The sequence below is a fragment of the Ochotona curzoniae genome, unplaced genomic scaffold (assembly GCF_017591425.1).
Source record: "Ochotona curzoniae isolate NIBS_2020 unplaced genomic scaffold, NIBS_Ocur_1.0 contig_2321, whole genome shotgun sequence".
Classification (NCBI taxonomy): domain Eukaryota; kingdom Metazoa; phylum Chordata; class Mammalia; order Lagomorpha; family Ochotonidae; genus Ochotona; species Ochotona curzoniae.
Window position 1 is genome coordinate 23,858,561 of NW_024465421.1, and position 21,335 is coordinate 23,879,895.

The following is a 21,335-nucleotide window of genomic DNA, read 5'->3' on the forward strand; positions in this document are numbered from 1 at the left end:
TGTTTAACTCTTTGGTTTATATTTAATCAGCTGTGGCTTGTGACTATAACAGTTTATTCAAGTGATGAAGTGTTCCATGTCTGCTTAGCTCCTAAACAACAGTGACCAAGTTCTCTAGTGTACAGTCAGCTGCTCAATGTAAGGCCATGTATGGGAGGAGTGCAGATTCATTTGTGATGCTTTTTTTTTTAAAGATTTATTTTCATTACAAAGTCAGACATACGGAGAGGAGGAGAGACAGAGAGGAAGATCTTCCGTCCGACGATTCACTCCCCAAATGAGCACAACGGCCGGTGCTATGCTGACCCGAAGCCAGGAACCTGGAACCTCTTCTGGGTCTCCCACGCGGGTGCAGGGTCCCAAAGCTTTGGGCTGTCCTCAACGGCTCTGCCAGGCCACAGGCAGGGAGCTGGATGGGAAGTGGAGCTGCCGGGATTAGAACCGGCGCCTATATGGGATCCTGGCGTTTTCAAGGCGAGGACTAAGCTACTAGGGTATCACGCTGGGCCCGGTCTTTTATTTTAACTATTTATTTATTTTTATTTGAAAGTCTGAATTAGAGACGGAGAGACAAACAAAACAAAACAAACAAAAACAGATCTTGCATCCTCTGGTTTACTCTCTAGACAGCCATAATGGCCCAGCTGGGCGAGGCTGAAGTGCAGCTGAAAGCGGAGCTGGGGGCTGTATCCAGGTGTCTTATGCCGGTGGAAAGGGCCCAGGCACTTGGGCCATCTTCCACGGCTTTTCCCAGGCCATTGGCAGGGAGTTGGATTGGCAGTGGAGCCGCTGGACGGCCACCAGTTCCCAGATGGGACGGTCATAACAGGTGGTCGGGGTAATACAGGCTGCCCCACGGGCTGTCATCTTCAGCTGTGCTGGGGGCCCGGAGAAAGGGCTCGGGGCTGGACTGGCGCTGTCCAAGATCTCTTCTATTTGCTGCCACGAAGAATGTGGAAAACTGTGTAAGGGTTAGTACCCTGCATAGCCCACAGTAACAATTCCTTTTCAATTATTTATAACTTTTAGCGTAAGAGGCAATATACACATGGAAACCTCAGGTAAGACACAGAGAAAGGGTGAACTTTTTTTAAATTACTTGATTATGTAAAAGGCAGAGGGATGGAGATCTTCCACCCACTGGTTGCTGCCTGCAGCGGCCAGGAAGGGGTGGAGATGGAGCCCAGTTGCTCTGCATGGTGGGAGGGGCCGAGTGCCCGAGTCGCCGCCGACCGCTGTCCAGAACGTGTATTAATAGGGAGCTGGACTGGGCCATACGATGGCTCGATTGGCAAATCCTCCACCTGCTAGCGCCTGCATCCGTAAGGGTGCTGCTTCACCTCCCAGCCAGCTCCCTGCTCATAGTTTGGGAAAGCAGTGGAGGACGGGTAAAGCCTTGGCACCCTGCATCTGTGTGGGAGACCCGGAAGAGGCTCCTGGCTTCAGATATGCTCAGCTCCGGCCGTTGTGGCTGCTTGGGGAGTGCACCAGTGGATGCAAGATTTTTCTCTGTCTCTCCTTTTTCTTTGTAAATCTGACTTTCTAATTTAAAAATAAATCTTTTTTTTTTAATTGATTTTAAAATTTATTTCAGAGTCAGAATGAATTACAGAGCGAGAGAGAGATCTTCCATCTCCAGTTACTCTAAATGGCTTGAACGCCTGGGACTGTGCCAGGCCAAAGCTAGGAGTCCACAGCTTGTTCCCGGTCTCCCTCCTGCTTGCAGGGCCATCCTCCCCGCTCTCCCTGCTGTTAGTGAGGAGCTGGAGTGGAAGTGGAGCAGCCTCAAACCACTGGCGACACACACAGCAGCTTAACCCACTCCTCCACAATGTTACTCTTCTGCACTTACATTGTCACACACACACACACACACACACACACACGCACACACAATTAAGCATTGCAATAACTGTGGCTGAAAAGTGAAACCCCAGAGCCAGGATGTGGCATACTGGTAGACCTGCCTGCCAAGCTGGGTCCCTTACTGCCAGTTCAAACCTGCCTGCTTCTCTCCCCACCCAGCCCCCAGCTCATGGTCTGGAAGAGCAGTGGAGGGCAGCACGAGTGCTTGGACCCTGCACCTGTGTGGGAGACCCGGAGCAGGCTCCTGGCTCCTGGCTTTGAACAGCCCAGCCCAGCTGCAAGGGAGGGAAGCAGTGCGTGTGGCAGGTATCTCTTTGTCTTTCCCTTTCTGTAACTATCTTTTAAATAAATACAAAAAGAAAAGAAGTGGGCCTGGTGTGGTGGCCTAGCAGTTAAAGTCCTTGCCTCGAACACGCTGGGATCCTATATGGGCGCCGGTTCTTTTTTTTTTTTTAGATTTATTTTTATTATTTTTTATTGGAAAGGCGGATATACAGAGAGGAGAGACAGAGAGGAAGATCTTCCATCCGATGATTCACTCCCCAAGTGAGCCGCAACGGGCCGATACTATGCCGATCCGAAGCCAGGAGCCTCTTCCGGGTCTCCCACGCGGGTGCAGGGTCCCAAAGCTTTGGGCCGTCCTCAACTGCTTTCCCAGGCCACAGGCAGGGAGCTGGAAGGGAAGCGGGGCTGCCGGGATTAGAACCGGCGCCCATATGGGATCCCGGGCGTGCAAGGCGAGGACTTAACCACTTGCGCCACCGCGCCGGGCCCTGGGCGCCGGTTCTAATCCCAGCAGCCCCACTTCCCATCCAGCTCCCTGCCTGTGGCCTGGGAAGGCAGTTGAGGACGGCCCAAAGCCTTGGGACCCTGCACCCACGTGGGAGACCTGGAGGAGGCTCCTGGCTCCTGGCTTCGGATTGGCTCAGCTCCGGCCATTGCGGTCACTTGGGGATTAAATCAGCAGATGAAAGATCTCTGCTTTTTCTCCTGTCTGTATATCTGACTTTGCAATAAAAATAAATAAATCTTTTTTAAAAATTTGTGGCGGTTAAATATGTAAATATTAAATACGTAAATAGGTAGATAAGCACAGTAGTCAGGGAGATGTTGCATGTGTTGGTTCCCTCTCACGCGTGCGGGCAGCGCTGGTCCAGGCCGCAGTGGGAGCCTCGCAGCGGGTGATGGAGGCGCGCCTGCCTTCCAGTTGTACACTGCAGTGTCACGCCCACGCTCCTATCGACCCGCAATAAGAGGCAGACGCGAGTGAAGTCTTCCGCGGTAGTCTTTATTGTGCACACCAAGATGATGAAGAGGAAGGCCCCGACCCAGCTCGTGCTCTCGCTCTTATCGGGGATGGCTCCGCCCAAGTGGCGGCTTATTGGTGAGCCTCTAGACCACGCGCCAATCCTGCAGTTTGGATAGGGCAAGAGGCCTGTGCACGCGCTGATCACGCCGCTGTTCACGCGTCAGCCCTCAGCGCATGTGCAAGCGCCTGCGCAATACTCTCCAATGTACGTGACAGGAGCTACTCCTGCTGACGTGTTTATTTCCGCCAGGCGCCATCTTTAGGCCACCGTGTGTGGCAATCAACATCACCGCGTGTGGCAATCAACATCTCCCCCTTTCTTCTTTACAAAAAGAGCCTGTCTTAGGTTGTGGCTTGGGATACTCTTTACCCGTCTAGGGAGATCATTGTCAGATACCAATGGCCTCCTGTCTTAGGTGGAGACATCCTAGCCATCTTACCCGTCATTGGCAGCAGTTTGTAGAGAAAGTTGGCAAAGGTCAAGCTGCTGACATGGGTCACCCTTCCGCGTGCAATGGGCAATCCCAGCGGAGTGCAAGGGCTGACCCTGAATGAATAAGGGTTGTGTGCACACCCAACTCGGTGCAATGCCGTGACGGCTCGAGGTGCTAGGGCTGTGCATTGGATCTTATTCATTATTGAGCATGGTTAACCAAGCCTGGGGGAGGCACCCTCTTGAAGGGCTAGAAGGGCCTGGCGGATAATCACACGATCTTGAGCAGCCCTCTGTCTTATGCGATAGAGGCAAAAAAGGGCAAGCGCCAACCCGCCGCATAAGAGCGAGAGCAAGACCCCCACTCCCGCCCATTCCTTTATAGAGGCCGCAGCGGTTTTGATCCAGTCTGTCATGGAGTGTGCTATTGAAGGATCGACTCTGGTGGAATTAATCTGCACGATCGCGATCCTTAGATCTTGTTGAAGCTCGTCGAACTCTTTGGTCCAATTTCCTAAAAGATAACTAGACAGTTGTCTGGACAAATTAGCAGCATGTGAGCCATTAACAAAAGGAACCGATGTCACACATAGGCCAGGAAGACGCCATTGACAGCCTAATTGTGCTACTTCCCACAGGGTGTCGACCTGGTCCTGAACCAGATCGACTCTCTGATTCAAGACCATCAGGCCCCCTTTTAGGTGGCTATTAATGTGGGCCTGATTTTGTAAGGCTTGGGCTGTAGCAGCAGAAATGTTATTTAAGGCAGTGGCCGTCTGTACAGTGGTGGAAAGGGCCACGGCCGCCGTGGCGGAGGCTGCAAGAGCTACGGTAATAGCGGCTATCAGAGCAGCCGTTATCCCAAAATCCCTCTTCTGGCGATATAGGGTCAGAGCAGTGGGGGTGTCCACGGGCCAGGGAAGCCATCTCGGGATGTGCATCACAACAGCTCCATCCCAGTCATCAGTGGCATTCCAGCATTGTGCCAATTTGCACCATTTCTCAGAACAATTCAAAGATGACACTGGTTGGCCTGTAGATTTAAACAGCAGGAACAAAAACGGAGGAATCACACAAACTGGAGTGGAAACAAAACTCTCTGTCCTAAATTCTTTGGTAACATTTAACGAGGTCTCAAAAGGTTCCGTAAAATTCCAGGTAACATTGGCAAGCATTATCTTGCCTCCTCTCAACATTGAAAATGGTTGCAAATCTGTACAGGATCCATTAATTCCACAAAGAAGCCACTGATGCCAGGGATTCACAAAAATAGATTGTACTGGATTTTGATATGTATAATTAAGGCCACTATAGGAGTTATTGCGCCAGGTACCCATAGCAGGAGAAAAGGTATATTGGCCTCGTCTGGCCCACATAACCATGGGGGACTGACAGGAGGTCCATGGTTTCAAGAGTTTTGATGAATAGGGCGTGGAACAACGGGGCATCCATTTTGGCTGTGATGGAATCGTCAGATTTCTATTAAGATGGCGGAGTGGCATAGCCCCGAAAATTATGGTGGCATTGGCAAAAGGAGCGGCCTCAGTAGATGGCGACTGTGTGGACAACAAAGTTTGCCTAAGCCATTGATCTAGCTTCTGTGTCCAGGTTAACTCTGGCTGATCTACCCACGCAGCTGCCTGTGGAGAAAAAGTAACACAAGAATAATCCTCGCTGGCAGAGCCACTCCAAAACTGAAAACACAGGGAGCCACTCAGATCCAAATTATAGCTTGTAACATTGGCCTCTTCCATATCCATAGGCAAATATGGCAAATCAAGGGTCTCATTTGTGGTAAAAAAGCGAGGAAACACAGCCGCTGTATGGGTGACCGGCAGGGGCCGTGGAAAGGCAGTTAGAATGCCCCAACGATGCTCAGTCATGGCTAAGCTGGATAGAAGCAGCACCCCAACTAGCACTAACAGGGTATTACCCCGAAAGGGATTCACGATTCTCATTCTCAGCGGCGTCCTCTTCGTCCTCTTGCGAAGGCGCTGCTTCAATCGGGCCTGGACAGCTGCGGGTCAATCGTGACGGAACCCAAATCGGGACTGGAGCATCCTGTGGAAACACACAAATAGCTCCTCGAGCTTGTCTTATTACAGGGTCTGGACCTTTCCATTTAGTTTCTAATACATCCTTCCATTTGACCCATGACTGTTCTTTAGTAGAGGGAAGGGAATGCCGATCGGCGGCGCTCAGGCCTTTCTCATCTAGTTGTAAAAAATTAATGGTAAAAAGGGCCAGGGCCAAAATGGCCCGAGGGCTATGGCTAGTGAGGCCAAATGAGTCCCAGGCGGTTCTCTGTTTTTGTATGTATTCTTTAATGGTGCGATGAGCGCGTTCAATTATTCCTTGTCCTTGTGGATTATATGGGATACCAGTAATTAATTTCACACCCATCTGTTTGCAAAAGGCATGAAATTTCACCGAGGTATAGGCAGGGCCATTATCAGTTTTGAGACATTCAGGTTTACCCCACGCGGCCCATGCTTCTAAGCAATGTTGGATTACATGAACAGCCTTTTCCCCAGTTAGTACTGATGCAAAAAGTATGCCTGAAAAGGAATCAACAGATACATGTACAAATTGATTTTTCCCAAAGGAGGGGACGTGTGTCACGTCCATCTGCCATAGTTGATTAGGCCTCAATCCTCTGGGGTTAACCCCTTCATGCGGAACAGGCCTAAATTCGCAGCAGGCAGGACAATCAAGAACAATCTGGCGTGCCTCTTTTCTAGTAATCCCAAATCGAAGTCTAAGGGTCTGGGCTGAAACATGAAACTGTGAATGGAATTGGCGGGCCTTCTCCTCTGAGGAAGGTGGAGACACGAGCATCATCAGAACCTGAGTCCTGGTGGCGGCGTCTGCAAGAGCATTTCCTCTAGTTAGTGGTCCCGGTAGCCCTGAATGGGCTCGAATATGGGTTATATAAAAGGGGTGGTTTCTATGCCAAATGGCCTGTTGAATTTGTTTAAAAAGATCTGCCACCGGGCCGGACTCTGAAATAAAGCCAGCGGCCTCTAAAACATTCACCGCATTCACCACATATAGGGAATCAGAAACAATATTCAAGGGCTCTGAAAAGGTTTGTAAGGCAAGAAGCACCATATGACATTCCACTCTCTGAGGAGAGACTGTTGAAAAGGACTTGGTTATTATCCTCTCTTCAGCAACCAGGGCTCCAGCTCCTGTCGAGGAGCCGTCAGTGAAAACTGTCAAAGCACCAGTAAGAGGATGAGAGCTGGTTTTCTCTGGAAAAACCACAGGATGTCGCTGTAAAAATTGTAATAATGGGTGTTTTGGAAGATGATTATCAAAAACTCCTTGATAGGTAAACATTAAGATGGACCACTCATTGCTACACCCACTCAGCACTTGTAATTGTTGAACAGTATAGGGAACTACTACGCGGTCTGGATAGCGCCCAAAATGACACAAAGCTAATTTTAACCCCTTAAGTACTATGGACGCGACCGCAGATGGATACCATTGAATAGACTTAATCTGAGAAATCTGAGAATGAATCCAAAGCAATGGGCCTTGTTGCCATAACACAGCAGTGGGGAAAATCTCTGTAGCTAACACACATAATTCAAAAGGCTGATCTTGATCTAGGCGAACTAATTGAGCCTTCTCTATGGCCTCTTGAACTTTCACTAAGACCTGTTGTGCCTCAGGTGTGAGTGTTCGTCGGGAGGCAAGATCAGAATCGCCTTCAAGTAGGGCGAACAGGGGCTTTAACTCCTGAGAAGAGATCTTGAGGAAGGGTCGTAACCAATTAATATCCCCCGCTAATTTTTGAAAATCATTCAGTGTTCGCAAATGAGAAATTTTAAGACTTATCTTTTGAGGCCTAACATATGTTTCTGTGATTAAAGATCCTAAAAAGGCTTTTACCTGCTGCATTTGAACCTTCTCGGCTGAAACTATAAGGCCATAATTCTGTAGAGCCCGCTTCAAATCAACATAAATCTGTAATAACTGGTCTTGTTTTGGGCACAAATTAGAATATCATCCATATAATGGACAATACGAGCTGTTGGAAACCGGTCTCGTACCGGCTGTAACACTTGGGCAACATAAAGCTGACACATGGTGGGGCTATTAGCCATTCCCTGAGGCAATACTTTCCATTGATAACGCTTATCCGGCTCTTCATGATTAACAGAGGGAATAGTAAAAGCAAACCTCTCCCTATCTTGTAATGCTAATGGTATAGAAAAAAAGCAATCTTTTAAATCAATCACTAATAACGGCCAGTGTTTAGGGAGGGATGACAAAACTGGGAGGCCCCTTTGAACGGGACCAAAGCATTGCATCTGTGCATTTACAGCTCTTAAATCATGCAAAAGGCGCCACTTTCCTGATTTCTTTTTGATAACAAAGATAGGAGTATTCCAAGGAGAAACAGAGGGCTCTAAATGTCCCAAATGTAATTGTTCCTGAACTAATTGTTGAGCAGCTTGGCATTTCTCAAATGATAGCGGCCATTGGGGAACCCAAACCGGTTCGGCTGTTTTCCAAGGTATGGGCAGCTGCATACCAATGGCCGCTATTAAAAACCCAGGCCTTTACGGCCTGGATTTTCCCGAGGTTCAATTGGCTGGACAATACCTTGATTCTGTTTGCCTAAACCTTTTCCCTGTATATAGCCCATTTGTTTCATTAGTTTTCGAGAGGTCTCAGAATAACCGGAGGCATTGGAGACTAACCGCACCCCCATCTGTTGAAGAATATCTCTTCCCCAAAGGCAAACCGGTAGGTCCAGGACATAAGGTGTGACTGTCCCGCAGTTGCCTTCCTTATCCTTCCACTGTAGGGCTCTGGCACTTTGGGATGGAGCTTGTTCAAACCCCAGGCCGCGTAAACTATGGGAAGTTCGAAGCAAAGGCCAATCACGCGGCCAATATCTAGAGGTTATAATGCTCTTATCAGCTCCTGTATCTAAAAGTCCCATAAACGGCCTGTTTTCTATTTGTAATTTAAGCATAGGTCTATCAGCCATATCCATCATTAAATTTATATTAGAGATCTCTACTTTGGTCTGAGAGGAATCCTTCATTTCAGATAAAACTGGCAAAAATATAAGTTGAGCAATGGGGTCACCTTGGGCAACAGCGAAGGTACCTTGTGTTGTTGAGCATAAAATCGACAAGGAATCAGCGCCCGGGTGTAAGACCCCTGGTGTTACAATAAAGCCTTGCGAACTCAGGGCGGCACGGCCCACCACAAGCCCTAGTTTATCTGGCGGCATCGTGCCTGTCAGGGTAACAGGAATTGGCAAGATGCCATCTTCTGTTGTTAATAGGACTCCGGTGGCGGCACAGAGGTCCATACTTGCTGGGTGTTGGCGCGGGTTGGGCTCTTCTGTGTGGAGCGATAAAATGCCCGAGGGACTGAGGGGACCTGGGTCTTTGGGCCCCACTCCCCGTTTTTTGATTCCTGAGTGGGAAGTGGTCGCCCTTCAATGTCTTTGACAGATTTACATTCATTAGCCCAATGTTTTCCCTTACGGCACCGTGGACATATTCCGGGGACTTTACGGCCTGGCCCGGCGCGGCATTCTTTCTTCATGTGTCCTGGCTTACCGCATTGAAAACATACCGGCAATGTCCTCTCTCTGGGGGAGGCCTTTAAAATGGCCGCCGCCAGGCCATGTGCGGTTAGAGGGCCTCCTGTATCTCTGCAAATTTTCAGCCAATCCGTCAGTCCCCTGGCTCTACGATCTTTTATCAAGGCCCTGCATTCTGCATTACACTGTTCCCAGATAATTTGTTCCATCATCTTATTTGTTTGCTCTCCTTCTCCAAAAGTTCTCTCCACTGCTTGCATTACTCGAGCAACAAAGTCAGCAAAAGGCTCATCAGACCTCTGCTTTACCTGTGTTATCCCCAACTGCTCCTGTCCTTTAAGGGAAATGCCTTTCCAGGCCCTAATTGCCGCCTCGGCAATCTGTGTGTATACTTGCCAGGGGAAATTATTTTGATCATTGGCGTATTCAGCCTGTCCAGTAAGCATATTAAACCCCCATCTTCCAGCCTCGCCAGCACGTCTATGATTGGCGTGTGCCGTCACGGCCAAATATTCATGCCATAGGCCCTTCCAATTTAAGTAAACACCCATATTTGGGAGGACGGCCTTCACCACAAACTGCCAATCTGACGGAGTCAAAACCTGTCCACCCAACCGCTCTAACAGGGATAAGGTATAATTGGCATGAAGGCCATATTGAGACACAGCTGCAGCTAATTCTTTAATTAATGAGGCCTCCACCGGGTGATGTACTCTCTGGTTCCCCTGTTCAAGTACGGGGAATGCCTGTTGAAGTTCCCGTTTCACTTCATTACTAAGAAAAGAATCATTTATCATGGGTAAGGGGGGCGCTGAAGGCGCCGGAGTTGCGGGTGCCTCTTGGCTCCGCCCATTGCGGGAGGAGGGGCCACAACGTCCCTCCTGGGCCTCGCGTTCCCTGGAGTCTTTCTCACCTCTCCTTTTTCTATTATAATCTTTTCTTGGTCTATGCTCTTCCTCTGAGTCTAAAGATTCTGTATCTGAGGAAGAGGGAGCTACTTTTAACTTCTCTAACTCCGATATCGGGTAAAGGGAAGATTTTTTCTCTTGACTATGGCCATTTTTATCGTTTTTCTCATTTTTCTTGACTCCCTTTTCTTGTTTAAGTTTGGTACCAACTCTCTCCTCCCGCTCTGTTTCTGAGAGGCTATCTTGGGCTAATTGAAGGCAATCTCGACCCTGAGTCACAGCTTCTTTGCACCGGTCGTCTTCTAAACATGCACGAATCAATCTCCATAGTGGCATAACTCCCGGACTCAAACGGTCACGCTCCTTAGCTCTCTGTAAATCTTTACCGAGTTTCTCCCAGGACCGCGGAGTCAATGATCCGGAAACCACATACCAGGGCGCATGACAATCTATTTCTTTGATAAAGCCTTCTAGTGTGCGTTCATTAACCTTTAAGTTGCGTGCCTTCAAAACTGCCTGTAAAGGCTTAATCAAGGAAGTCTGCGCACCCATGTCTCAGGGTTAAATTCCTCAAGCCCAGTAACGCCTCCCTCTCAGAGCTCCTTACCTATTTATGGCCGCGGTTCTGACTTCTCCCCGTATGGCACGGGGGGCCTTCCTCTAGGTCCCGAAATTTCCCGGGTTTCGGCACCAGTTGTCACGCCCACGCTCCTATCGACCCGCAATAAGAGGCAGACGCGAGTGAAGTCTTCCGCGGTAGTCTTTATTGTGCACACCAAGATGATGAAGAGGAAGGCCCCGACCCAGCTCGTGCTCTCGCTCTTATCGGGGATGGCTCCGCCCAAGTGGCGGCTTATTGGTGAGCCTCTAGACCACGCGCCAATCCTGCAGTTTGGATAGGGCAAGAGGCCTGTGCACGCGCTGATCACGCCGCTGTTCACGCGTCAGCCCTCAGCGCATGTGCAAGCGCCTGCGCAATACTCTCCAATGTACGTGACAGGAGCTACTCCTGCTGACGTGTTTATTTCCGCCAGGCGCCATCTTTAGGCCACCGTGTGTGGCAATCAACATCACCGCGTGTGGCAATCAACACTGCAGGAAGTTGATTTTTTTTTTTAAAGATTTATTTTTATTATTTTTTCATTGGAAAGGCGGATATACAGAGAGGAGATACAGAGAGGAAGATCTTCCATCCGATGATTCACTCCCCAAGTGAGCGCAACGGGTCGATACTATGCCGATCCGAAGCCAGGAGCCTCTTCCGGGTCTCCCACGCGGGTGCAGGGTCCCAAAGCTTTGGGCCGTCCTCAACTGCCTTCCCAGGCCACAGGCAGGGAGCTGGAAGGGAAGCGGGGCTGCCGGGATTAGAACCGGCGCCCATATGGGATCCCGGGCGTGCAAGGCGAGGACTTAACCACTTGCGCCACCGCGCCGGGCCCAGGAAGTTGATTTGAAGTGAAGTTGCTGGGACCTGAACCAAACTCCCCCACGTGGTTTGCAGGTGACTTACTGCTGTGCCAACACCACCCCGTGCCACTTTAAATAAACCTGCCAGAGTGCCCGGTTGGAATACAGTGTAGCTGCTGACCCCTGGTGGTCACTGGGCAGCATGCAGCTTAGTTTGAGATAATGAACAGCAGGGTGAGAGCTGTGGATCCCAGGCGACTGTGGGCACTGGGTGTCTGCCCGCTGCGCGCAGGGCACCTCGGGGAGGCCTGTCACAGTCTACACTGCGGCCTGCGCTTCGCTGAGTTGTAATAGCAGGGCTACTTGAGGTAACACTTTGCATCATGTTTGAGTAATTTGTCATCATGGTCAGTAATCATTTCTTCAAATTAATCGTTTGTTCAAAGTAAAAATGAAAAATTTCACTTGAGAAATAAAAGCATTGTTCTTTTCCTTAGATATCGGATCAGAAAGATACACTTTCAATTTCACCATCCGAGACTCGCCAAGTCACTTTGTCAATGTGACATCCTGGGGCAGCGAAAATCACGTCAGGTCCCTTGCTGGCAGCTTCCGGGTTGGCGAGTGTGGTGAGTTGCCCTCTGTGCCAGGAGTCCTCCCGTGGTATGCTAAGGAGCCTAAATGAAGTCAGACAGTCTGCAACTCTCAAGGGCTTTGTGAGAAGCAGATGCTAGGCCGCTCGGGAGTCCTGGGAGCGGCGAGAATGATGGAAACGCTTTTACCAAGCAGTTTTATCACCTTAGCGTTGCAAGTGTTTCAGATTTCAGTTTGTATCAACTATTGGTCTTTTTCTGTTTTTAGCATTTGTTTTACTTGAAAGTCTCTCTCTCTCACAGACACACCCACACACAGAAGAGACCAAGAGGGTCTTTCACTCACTGCTTCACTCCCCACATGGCTGCAATGGCTGGAGTGGAGCTGATTGGAAAGCAGGAGCCAGGAGCTTCCTCCAGGTCTGCCACCTGGGTGCAGGGACCTTGTTGAGCTTTCCCAGGCCACAGGCAGGGAGCTGGAAGGGAAGCGGGGCTGCCAGGATTAGAACCGGTGCCCATATGGGATCCTGGTGTGTTCAAGGCGAGGACCTTAACCACTGCGCCACCGCGCCGGGCCCGAGAGTAAAATTTTGAATAGGAGTTTAGGCAAAATACCAACTCAGCTACACCTTCTACTCACTTTAAACCCTGTCAGTCAGTCCAGCCTGCTTTCATCAAAAGAACAAGAACTCTGAAGCTTACAGTTGGATTCCAGCACTTTACTTACATCATGGTTTTGAGAAAATGTCTTAATCTTGTTAGACCTTACCTGTGAAATAATAGCCCTTTAAGGTTGTTGTGGCTGTTGAATGCGCTGGCGTGCTCTCCTCCCGCAGAGCTTGCCGAGTCCCAGGAGGCGTGGGGAGGGAGGGCAGTGCGGCGATGGACTCCTTCCCTGCTCTGTCGGGCAGGCCGTCTGTCCCCATAGCAGCATCTCTGAGCTCCCCAGCTTCCAGTGCCCGATGCCGTTAATGCGCTCCTTAAGTGGACACAGGTTGTTAGTCTTACAAGGACACTGCAGAGGTCATGAAAGTGGAATTAAAAGATAAATTTATTGTTTTATAAAAATTCTCAAATTACTTGTTCATGTAAGGTGAGTGCATATAATAAGGAAGGCTCGACAAAGTCTGTGGGGGAACAGACTGTGACATGGTGTGCTCCCTGAGCTGGGAAGTGACAGCCCAGACCTGCAGCTGTGGTCCGTGTGCCCTCCACCCGCCGCTGCCGCCCGGGCATGTGTAAGTAGGGCAAGGTCAGTAAGTGTTGCAACCAATGCCACTAAATCAACACACTTCTGTTAAGGCATGCCACAGTGGGATTAACACACAACACTGCTAATGTCACTATCCAGGCTGACAGCCACATCATTTCTCAGTGTGGTGGCCTGTCCTCGCTGTGCATGATGGCCTGTCCTCGCTGTGTGTGTTGGCCTGTCCTCAGTGCGTGCGTGGTGGCCTGTCCTCGCTGTGCGTGGTGGCCTGTCCTCGCTGTGTGTGTGGTGGCCTGTCCTCGCTGTGCAGGGTGGCCTGTCCTCGCTGTGCGTGGTGGCCTGTCCTCATTGTGTGCGTGGTGGCCTGTCCTCGCTGTGCAGGGTGGCCTGTCCTCGCTGTGCGTGTGGTGGCCTGTCCTCGCTGTGCGTGGTGGCCTGTCCTCGCTGTGCGTGGTGGCCTGTCCTCAGTGCGTGCGTGGTGGCCTTTCCTCGCTGTGCGTGGTGGCCTTTCCTCGCTATGCGTGGTGGCCTGTCCTCGCTGTGTGTGGTGGCCTGTCCGCACAGTGCTGGGGAGGGCTAGGACGGCGGCCACGTGGTGGTGGCTGGACCTGCTGTGCACGGGCGGTCCTGAACCTGTCCCTGTCTGTGCCTTCTGTTTCAGTGATCATTGAAAATCCCCTGATCCAAAGAAAAGACATGGAGAGAGAGGAACGATTCATGCCTGCCACTCCGAGGCGAGTCATCTGTGTGCCCGGACGGTCACTCCTAATGGCTTCTGTCGTGTTAGCGCTGGCCTTACAGTATTCTGTTTGAAAATTAGGGGTTTAATTTTCTCTCACACACTTACTTTTGATACAGTCACATAAAAATGGCTTTGCTTTTAGAACTTTGATATTAGATTTTTTTAAAAATTGACTCTAGTCGCATTAAAACTGAACAATTAGAAAAAGGTCAATTTTACAACTTCTGTGTGTTTTTGTGGGACCTGCAAGGCAGTGGGGCCCACCCTGCAGACCTTGGGGGAGACTGGGGGCAGGCAGGGCGGCAGCTGTTGTGAGGCCAGCCTGTAGAGGGCGCCAAGGGCTCGGCAGCGCCTGCCTGAACAATGCTGTCCTTGGCTAGGCCACTCTGTGTGGAGAGAGAAATGGCAAGTCCTGTGCCTTCATTTGTTTATTTATTTATTTTAAATATTTATTTATAGGCCTGGCACAGTATTCTAGTGGCTAAAGTCCTTACCTTGCTTTAACCAGGATCCCACATGGGCACCAGTTTGTATCCCAGCTGTGCCCTGGGAAAGCAGCCTGGGACCCTGCACCCGCATGGGGGACTCGGAGAGGCTCCTGGCTCCTGGCTGTGGATCGGGTCAGCTCTGGCCATTGTGGCCATTTGGGGAGTGAACCAATGGATGGAAGATCTTCCTCTCTGTCTCTCCTTCTCTCTGTAAATGTGACTTTCCAATAATCGATCAATCAGTAAATCTCTTTGTTAAGATTTATTTTATTTTTATTTTAAAAGGCGGATATGCAGAGAGGAGGAAGACCTTCTTTCCAATAGTTCACTCCCCAAGTGGCCGCAACGGCCGGTGCTGTGCTGATCTGAAGTCAGGAGCCAAGAGCCCCCTCCGGGTCTCCCACGCGGGTGCGGGGTCCCAAGGCTTTGGGCCGTCCTTGACTGCTTTCCCAGGCCACAGGCAGGGAGCTGGATGGGAAGTGGGGCTGCCGGGATATGAACTGGCACCCCAAGGCGAGGACTTTAGCTGTTACGCTATTGTGCCGGGCCCCAATCAATAAACCTGTAAAGATATATGTATTTATTAGAAGGCACATGTAGGAGGATGGAGGGGGCGAGGAGCAGGCAAGGTTCTCTCTGCTCTCGCGTCCCAGGCGTTCTGCAGCCAGTGCTGAGCCGCTCCGTGCCGTGGCTGCAGGGCCTGCGCTCGGCCCAAGCTCTGCGGGGGCACAGACACACCGCTGGGGAGCTGCAGCCCCAGAGCAGGCACTCCAGCACTGAAGCCACACAGCCTCACCAGCCCCATTTTTACCTTTTTAGAACCACCTAAAGATTTTTAAAATTTATTTAAAATTTAGAAGTTTATTTTTATTTGAAAAACACATAGAGAGGTATCTTCCATCTGCTCATTCCTCCAGTGCCCGCTGGTTCTGGCTTGGCCGGGCTGAAGCTGAAGGGCAGAAACGCCATCTGGCTCTCCCAGGCAGGCGGCAGGAGCCACCCTGCTCTGTGTCCCAGGATGCTCTAACAGGAGCCTGGATGTGGCGGGGCCTCGATCCGGTGGACGCCCGGTGTCCCAGGCAGTGTCCCAAGCTTCGCGTGTCGCACAGCTTTGCTCCCGCCCTGCAGTGCCAGAGTCCTCCGCCCGCGCATGGCAGAGAGGGGTAGAAGTCCAGAGTCCTGGGCGATGCCGGGCGGCTGCGTGCTGGGACACAGGCTAGATGCGCAGCACGCTTTCTCACAGTGTAGACAAAAATGCTGCGCAGTGTTCTTCTGTTACAAAGTCAATAACGTGTGTGTGTTTCTGCAACTTAGCGACTGTAAACTCCTGCTCAGTGAGAGTCACTCCACCCTGAACGTTTGTCCGGGTCACGGAGTGGACAGCAAGCTGCTTCCCTTGCTCCATTTGCCCGTTAAGGAGTCACGTGATTACTATGCCTTGGGTGACATCGTTGCCAACGGACGCACACTGGACGGGAGGATTGTTAATGTGCTGGCCGCTGTGAGGTCGGTGAGTGAAACCCCAACAAGACCAAGCGAACGGCAGGGTCAGGACCAGCTGGGCTCATTTTTCTTCGGTATCTTGGTAGTAAGATTAAGAGAATGATAACACTGCTCATTGAAGGGAAGGTATCGTCTCATCTGAGAAGCAGTATCAAGATAAAATTGGTTTTGGATCCTAAGTGCAGCACAGATTCCTTATAAGTGATTCCTTTGTGAGAGCTCAGGTTAAGCAAGGACACACGGCCCGGCACCATAGCGTAGTGGTTAAAGTCCTCGCCTTGGACGCGTCCTCTCTGTTTCTCCTCTCTGTCTATCTGGCTTTCCAATTAAAATAAATAAATATTAAAAAAAAAAAGGACACAAACAGAAAGGACGGGCTGACTGAGCGGAAGCCTGCACAGTTTTGGGGGTGTCCTCAGTGCTGCTCTGGGGCAGGGTGCCCGTGCGCACAGTGGGGCAGTCTGCGCGGGGTGCTGGAGCGTGGTCCTGCATTGCATCTGTGTCCGTCTCGGTTCACGGAGTTCTCAGCTCTGAAGCGACAGGGCGCAGGCGCAGAGGCGGACGTGGGAGCGACACTGCCGTACAGTAAAGCACGTGAGCAGCATCAGACGGGGATGTGGACGCGACGGAAAGAGGAGACACGGACGCTGGCACCTGGTGTCTCTGCCAACAGCTCAAGAAGCTGCCTTTTTATTTACTCAGACACATTTGATTATTCTGCTTTTAACTTTATGACCAAGTTGGCATGCATAAATGTTCAAACCATGAATTTTTGCTTCATGGTCGACCAGGTGTTCTTAAAGATAAGTCTCTAAGTTACTGTAATCAGTTTCCTCAAAGCAAGCCGTTCTTCGTGCTTCAGGAGTGGCATTGGGTGACAGCCACGACTCCAGGGCCGAGGCACAAGCAGTTACCTACTAATCAGCATCCATTCCCACTACAGTTCTGTTTCCACAACTTATCTGTCACTTAACGGGAGAAACACATCAGTCCCTGTGGGTGGCAGAAAGCAACCACTGAGCGAACACCACGGCTCTCGGGGTCTGTGCCAGCCGGGAGCTGCATCAGGAGTTGGAGTGAATGTCCGAGGCACTCCTGGGGGGGTGGGCTTCCCAGCTGGACATCAGGCCCAGCGCCTTCTGTGGGACACCCGCCCGGCGTCCTCTTTCCCATGTCACTTTGTTTCCGTGCTCTGCACCTTCACGCTGCAAGGAAGTGGTGTTGATGTCTGCTGAGTTCACTCTGGACCACAGAAACCATTCCATGGTCACATGCTCTGTGCGAGGATGAGGTCCTGGCTCCCTCCCTGCTGACCCAGCTCCTTACTGACGCCAGGAAATGTCCAAGTCCGTGGGTCCCGCCAGCCCCGGGAGGCCCCTGGACTGGGCTCTCAGCCCGGCTCGGCCGAGCCTCTGTGCTGGTGTATGAAGTGGGCCGGCAGGTGGAAGCTCGCTCTCTCTAACTCTCTCCAGATATACATATATATGATTTTATACTATATTCTATGGTATAAAAACTTTATATTATTACTTATATTTCATATATCATTAATTATTATGTTATAGATATCTTATATTTTATTATTTGTATATTTTATATTTATTACATAAGGCATTATAAAAACTATATTTTATAATATATTTTACAAATACATATATGCATATTTCATATATATATGACAATGTTTGTTCCAACTTTGAGGAGTCTGTACAGCTGCTCCCAAGGGCCTGTCATGGCACTTTTGTCCTTAGCCTGAACACGGCTGCCTTGCTCTCCCTAAAGTGTGTAATTTTTAAAAAAAAAATTATTTATTTTTATTGGGAAGGCAGAATTACAGAGAGGAGGAGAGACAGAGAAGATCTTCTGTTCTCTGGTTCACTCCTCAAGTGAGCACAACGGCTGGAGCTGAGCCGATCTGAAGCCAGGAGCCTGGAGTTCCTCCAGGTCTCCCACGCGGGTGCAGGGTCCCAAGGCTTTGGGCCGTCCTCCACTGCTTTCCCAGGCCACAGGCAGGGAGCTGGATGGGAAGCAGAGCAGCCGGGATTAGAACTGGCACCCATATGGGATCCTGGCACGTCCAAGGTGAGGACTTTAGCTGCTAGGCTATGGTGCTGGGCCTGAAGTGTGTAATTTATCTTCAGCTAAATAGTCTTAGAGTTGAAAGCTACTTTTAAGTCATGAAATAAATATCAATGGGTCATGCTGTTTTAGTATTATTTTATGTTCAGAAGGTAAACATTGACTATTTCCGTCAACAAATATTTAAGAACTTTATAATTAGAAAAAAAAATAATGATTTCCTTCAATTTCCAAGATTGGAGAGAAAAAACACTTTACAACTTCAGATCGAAGAAAAGGCCAGAGGTGTGAAGTCAGACTCTACGATGAGACAGAGTCTTCATTCCCCCTGACGTGGTAAACTCCCCCACCCGCCCTGGTCCCCCCTGTGCAGTCACCGCCCCCACCCGCCCTGGTCCCCCCAGTGCGGTCACCTCCCCCACCTGCCCTCCCCCAGTGCGGTCACCTCCCCCACCTGCCCTCCCCCCAGTGCGGTCACCTCCCCCACCTGCCCTCCCCCCAGTGCGGTCACCTCCCCCATCTGCCCAACAGATTCTGCCATTGCCGCTCAGACAGCATGTGCACTGTGTCAGACTAAGTTGGCTAAGTTGGCTGTTTGGTGACCAGTTAGTTTTAGTTTTGTATTCTGAGAATGGGATGCTGATGATAACCAAGCCAGACTTGTCAGGGTCCTGAGCAGTGAGGGAAAGCAGTGCTGGGAGAGTGGGGAAGGGCTGCACCACGAAGCCCTCCAGGGCACAGGAGGCCCTCGGTGCCACAGGAAACCAGCAAGGAAGTGTTCCTGACCCATCCAGTTCCCTGAGCAGTTTACCCATAGTAGGCCTGCCCTGGTGCTCCGACGGTGGACGGTCAGTCTGCATTCCTCATCCCCAGGGGCAACTTGCATGTGATGACCTAAAGGAGCGACCAGTTGAGTGTGCACTGAGGGAGTGAGTGTGCACTGAGGGAGTGAGTGTGCACTGAGGGAGTGAGGGATCCACAGTGCTCAGTGTTCCTCAGGGCAGACTGCAGGCAGCAGCACCCCTGCCCAGGCAGCAGCACCCCCCCCCCCAGGCAGCAGCACCCCCCCTGCCCAGGCAGCAGCACCCCCCCTGCCCAGGCAGCAGCAGCCCCCCTGCCCAGGCAGCAGCACCCCCCCCTGCCCAGGCAGCACCCCCTCCCCTGCCCAGGCAGCAGCACCCCCCTGCCCAGGCAGCACACGCCCCTGCCCAGGCAGCACACCCCCCCTGCCCAGGCAGCACACGCCCCTGCCCAGGCAGCAGCAGCCCCCCTGCCCAGGCAGCACACGCCCCTGCCCAGGCAGCAGCAGCCCTGGCCATGGAAGCAGTCCCTGTGTCTGTGTAGTAGATAGGTTGCCACTACTGGCTTTGTTCTAACGCGGCCCTCTTGTTCTGCTCCTCTTGAAACACCCGCAGTTGGGATAATGAGTCCATTCTGCTTGTCCAGAGCTGGATTCCAGGAGAAACAGGTATTGTAGCTCAGTGGCAGGGCTAAGTATTTGTCATTATTTTATTCTTTGATAAAGCAATTTAAACTGACCCTTCTCCCAACAGTAATATTTGCTGCAGATGTAAGAATAAGTTTTGACAAATTCAGAAACTGCATGACAGCCACCATCATCTCAAAGACCATCATTACAGCTGACCCAGGTAAAAGCGCTCGGACACTCCTCATTCATTTGGAAATGATGGCGGACAAAATTTTGTGCAGTATATTTAAGAGTAGATTTAATTTGAGCTAAAAGTAAAAAATGCCTTATAATGACATTTAAAAAAATTAAGATGAGCTATATCTTTAATATCTTTGCTAGAGAAATGTGAAAACACATGTATTTGAACAGTGTTGTCCCTTGTCATGATTTTTAAAAGGTCAGTGTTATTTATGGGATTACCTAAGTGATTGACGAGGCTAAATTCTGTTTTGCTAGCAAACAGCACCTGTGTGTGTGGCAGCATTGGCTTGTTCCTGTAGATGAAGCCAGCGGCTCCCAGCAGTTGCAGGCAGGGCACGAGGCTGGGCAGCGGGCAAAGCAAGGCGCCTGGTACGCTAAGGTGCGGCGTAACTGCCAGGAGTGATGCACTGCTGGACCAGAGCAGCCGGGCACCTCCTCAAGGTCATGTCAGCAGGAGGGACTTCCCAGGGTCACAGGCGCAATGTAACACAGGCTCAGGAACTGGCGTCTGGCTTAGTAGCTGGGTGGCAGCAGGAGTCCCACAATTCCTCCCTTCCTCCCTCCTCCCTTCCTCCCTTCCTCACTTCCTCGCTCCTCCCTCCCTTCCTTCTTTCCTTCCTTTCATCCCTCCTTTTTTATTTATTTGAAAGGCAAACAAAGAGAAGAAGAGACAGGAGAGAGATTTTCTGTTCACTCCCAAAACTGACACAGTGGCTGGAGTTGATTCAAGCTGAAGCCAGGAGCCTGGAACTCCATCCAGGTCTCTCCCTGGTGGCAGGGACCCACGCACCTGGATCATTGCCCACTGCTTTCCCGGGATTTTAGCAGTAACCTGGATTGGCACCAGTGCTCTGAGCCGGAGTGCTGGTGTCCCCAGTGTGGCTCAGCGTGCTGTGCTACAGCAGCCCACAGCAGCCCGGGTCCTGGTGTCTGTACCTGCTGCTCCTGCAGGCCCTGCCAGACGGTGGTGCTCGCCCCAGCTCTGAGCTCCTTGCCACCATGTAAGAGACCCCCTTGGCTCTGCCCTAACCAGGGGCTGGTGCCGGCAGATGGGAGTGTTCTACGTCTGTCTGTCTCTCAAATAAATACATTACTAGTTTGGTTTCCGATGAATAACTTGGCACTGAGATTTTGAAATGCAGAGCTGGCATTGTGGTACAGCACGTTAACCAGTGCCCTCACTGCTGTTCTGCCTTCACATAAAGAAATACAGTTTTTTGAGATTTAATTATTTTATTTGAAGGTCAGAGTTAGAGAGAGAAAAGGTCTTCTGCCCAGTGGTGTCCTCTCCAGGTGGCCTCAATGCCAGCTGGACCAGGCCCCAGCCAGGAGCCAGGAGCTTTTTCTGATCTTTTCTGCGGGTTTTGGGGCCCAGACACTTGGAGCATTGTCTGCTGCATTTCCAGGCTACAAGTAGGGAGTTGAATTGGAAGTGGAGGCCCTGGTGCAGTAGCCTAGCAAATAAAGTCCTTGCCTTGAGAGTGCTGGGATCCCATATGGGCGCCAGTTCTAATCCCGGCAGCTCCACTTCCCATCCAGCTCCCTGCCTG

At 50.8% G+C, this 21,335-nt stretch overlaps 1 protein-coding gene across 1 annotated transcript in view; it reads left to right on the plus strand.

Moving 5' to 3' along the window:
* The window catches only part of LOC121151781 (meiosis-specific with OB domain-containing protein-like), a 30,398-nt gene that overhangs the window by 2,264 nt on the left and 6,799 nt on the right, over nucleotides 1–21,335 (plus strand). The window contains exons 3-8 of the mRNA XM_040973585.1: nucleotides 11,996–12,127; nucleotides 13,963–14,035; nucleotides 15,846–16,041; nucleotides 18,349–18,449; nucleotides 19,529–19,581; nucleotides 19,667–19,762. Of these exons, the coding sequence (XP_040829519.1) occupies nucleotides 11,996–12,127; nucleotides 13,963–14,035; nucleotides 15,846–16,041; nucleotides 18,349–18,449; nucleotides 19,529–19,581; nucleotides 19,667–19,762 (651 nt within the window). The remainder of the gene's footprint in view (nucleotides 1–11,995; nucleotides 12,128–13,962; nucleotides 14,036–15,845; nucleotides 16,042–18,348; nucleotides 18,450–19,528; nucleotides 19,582–19,666; nucleotides 19,763–21,335) is intronic.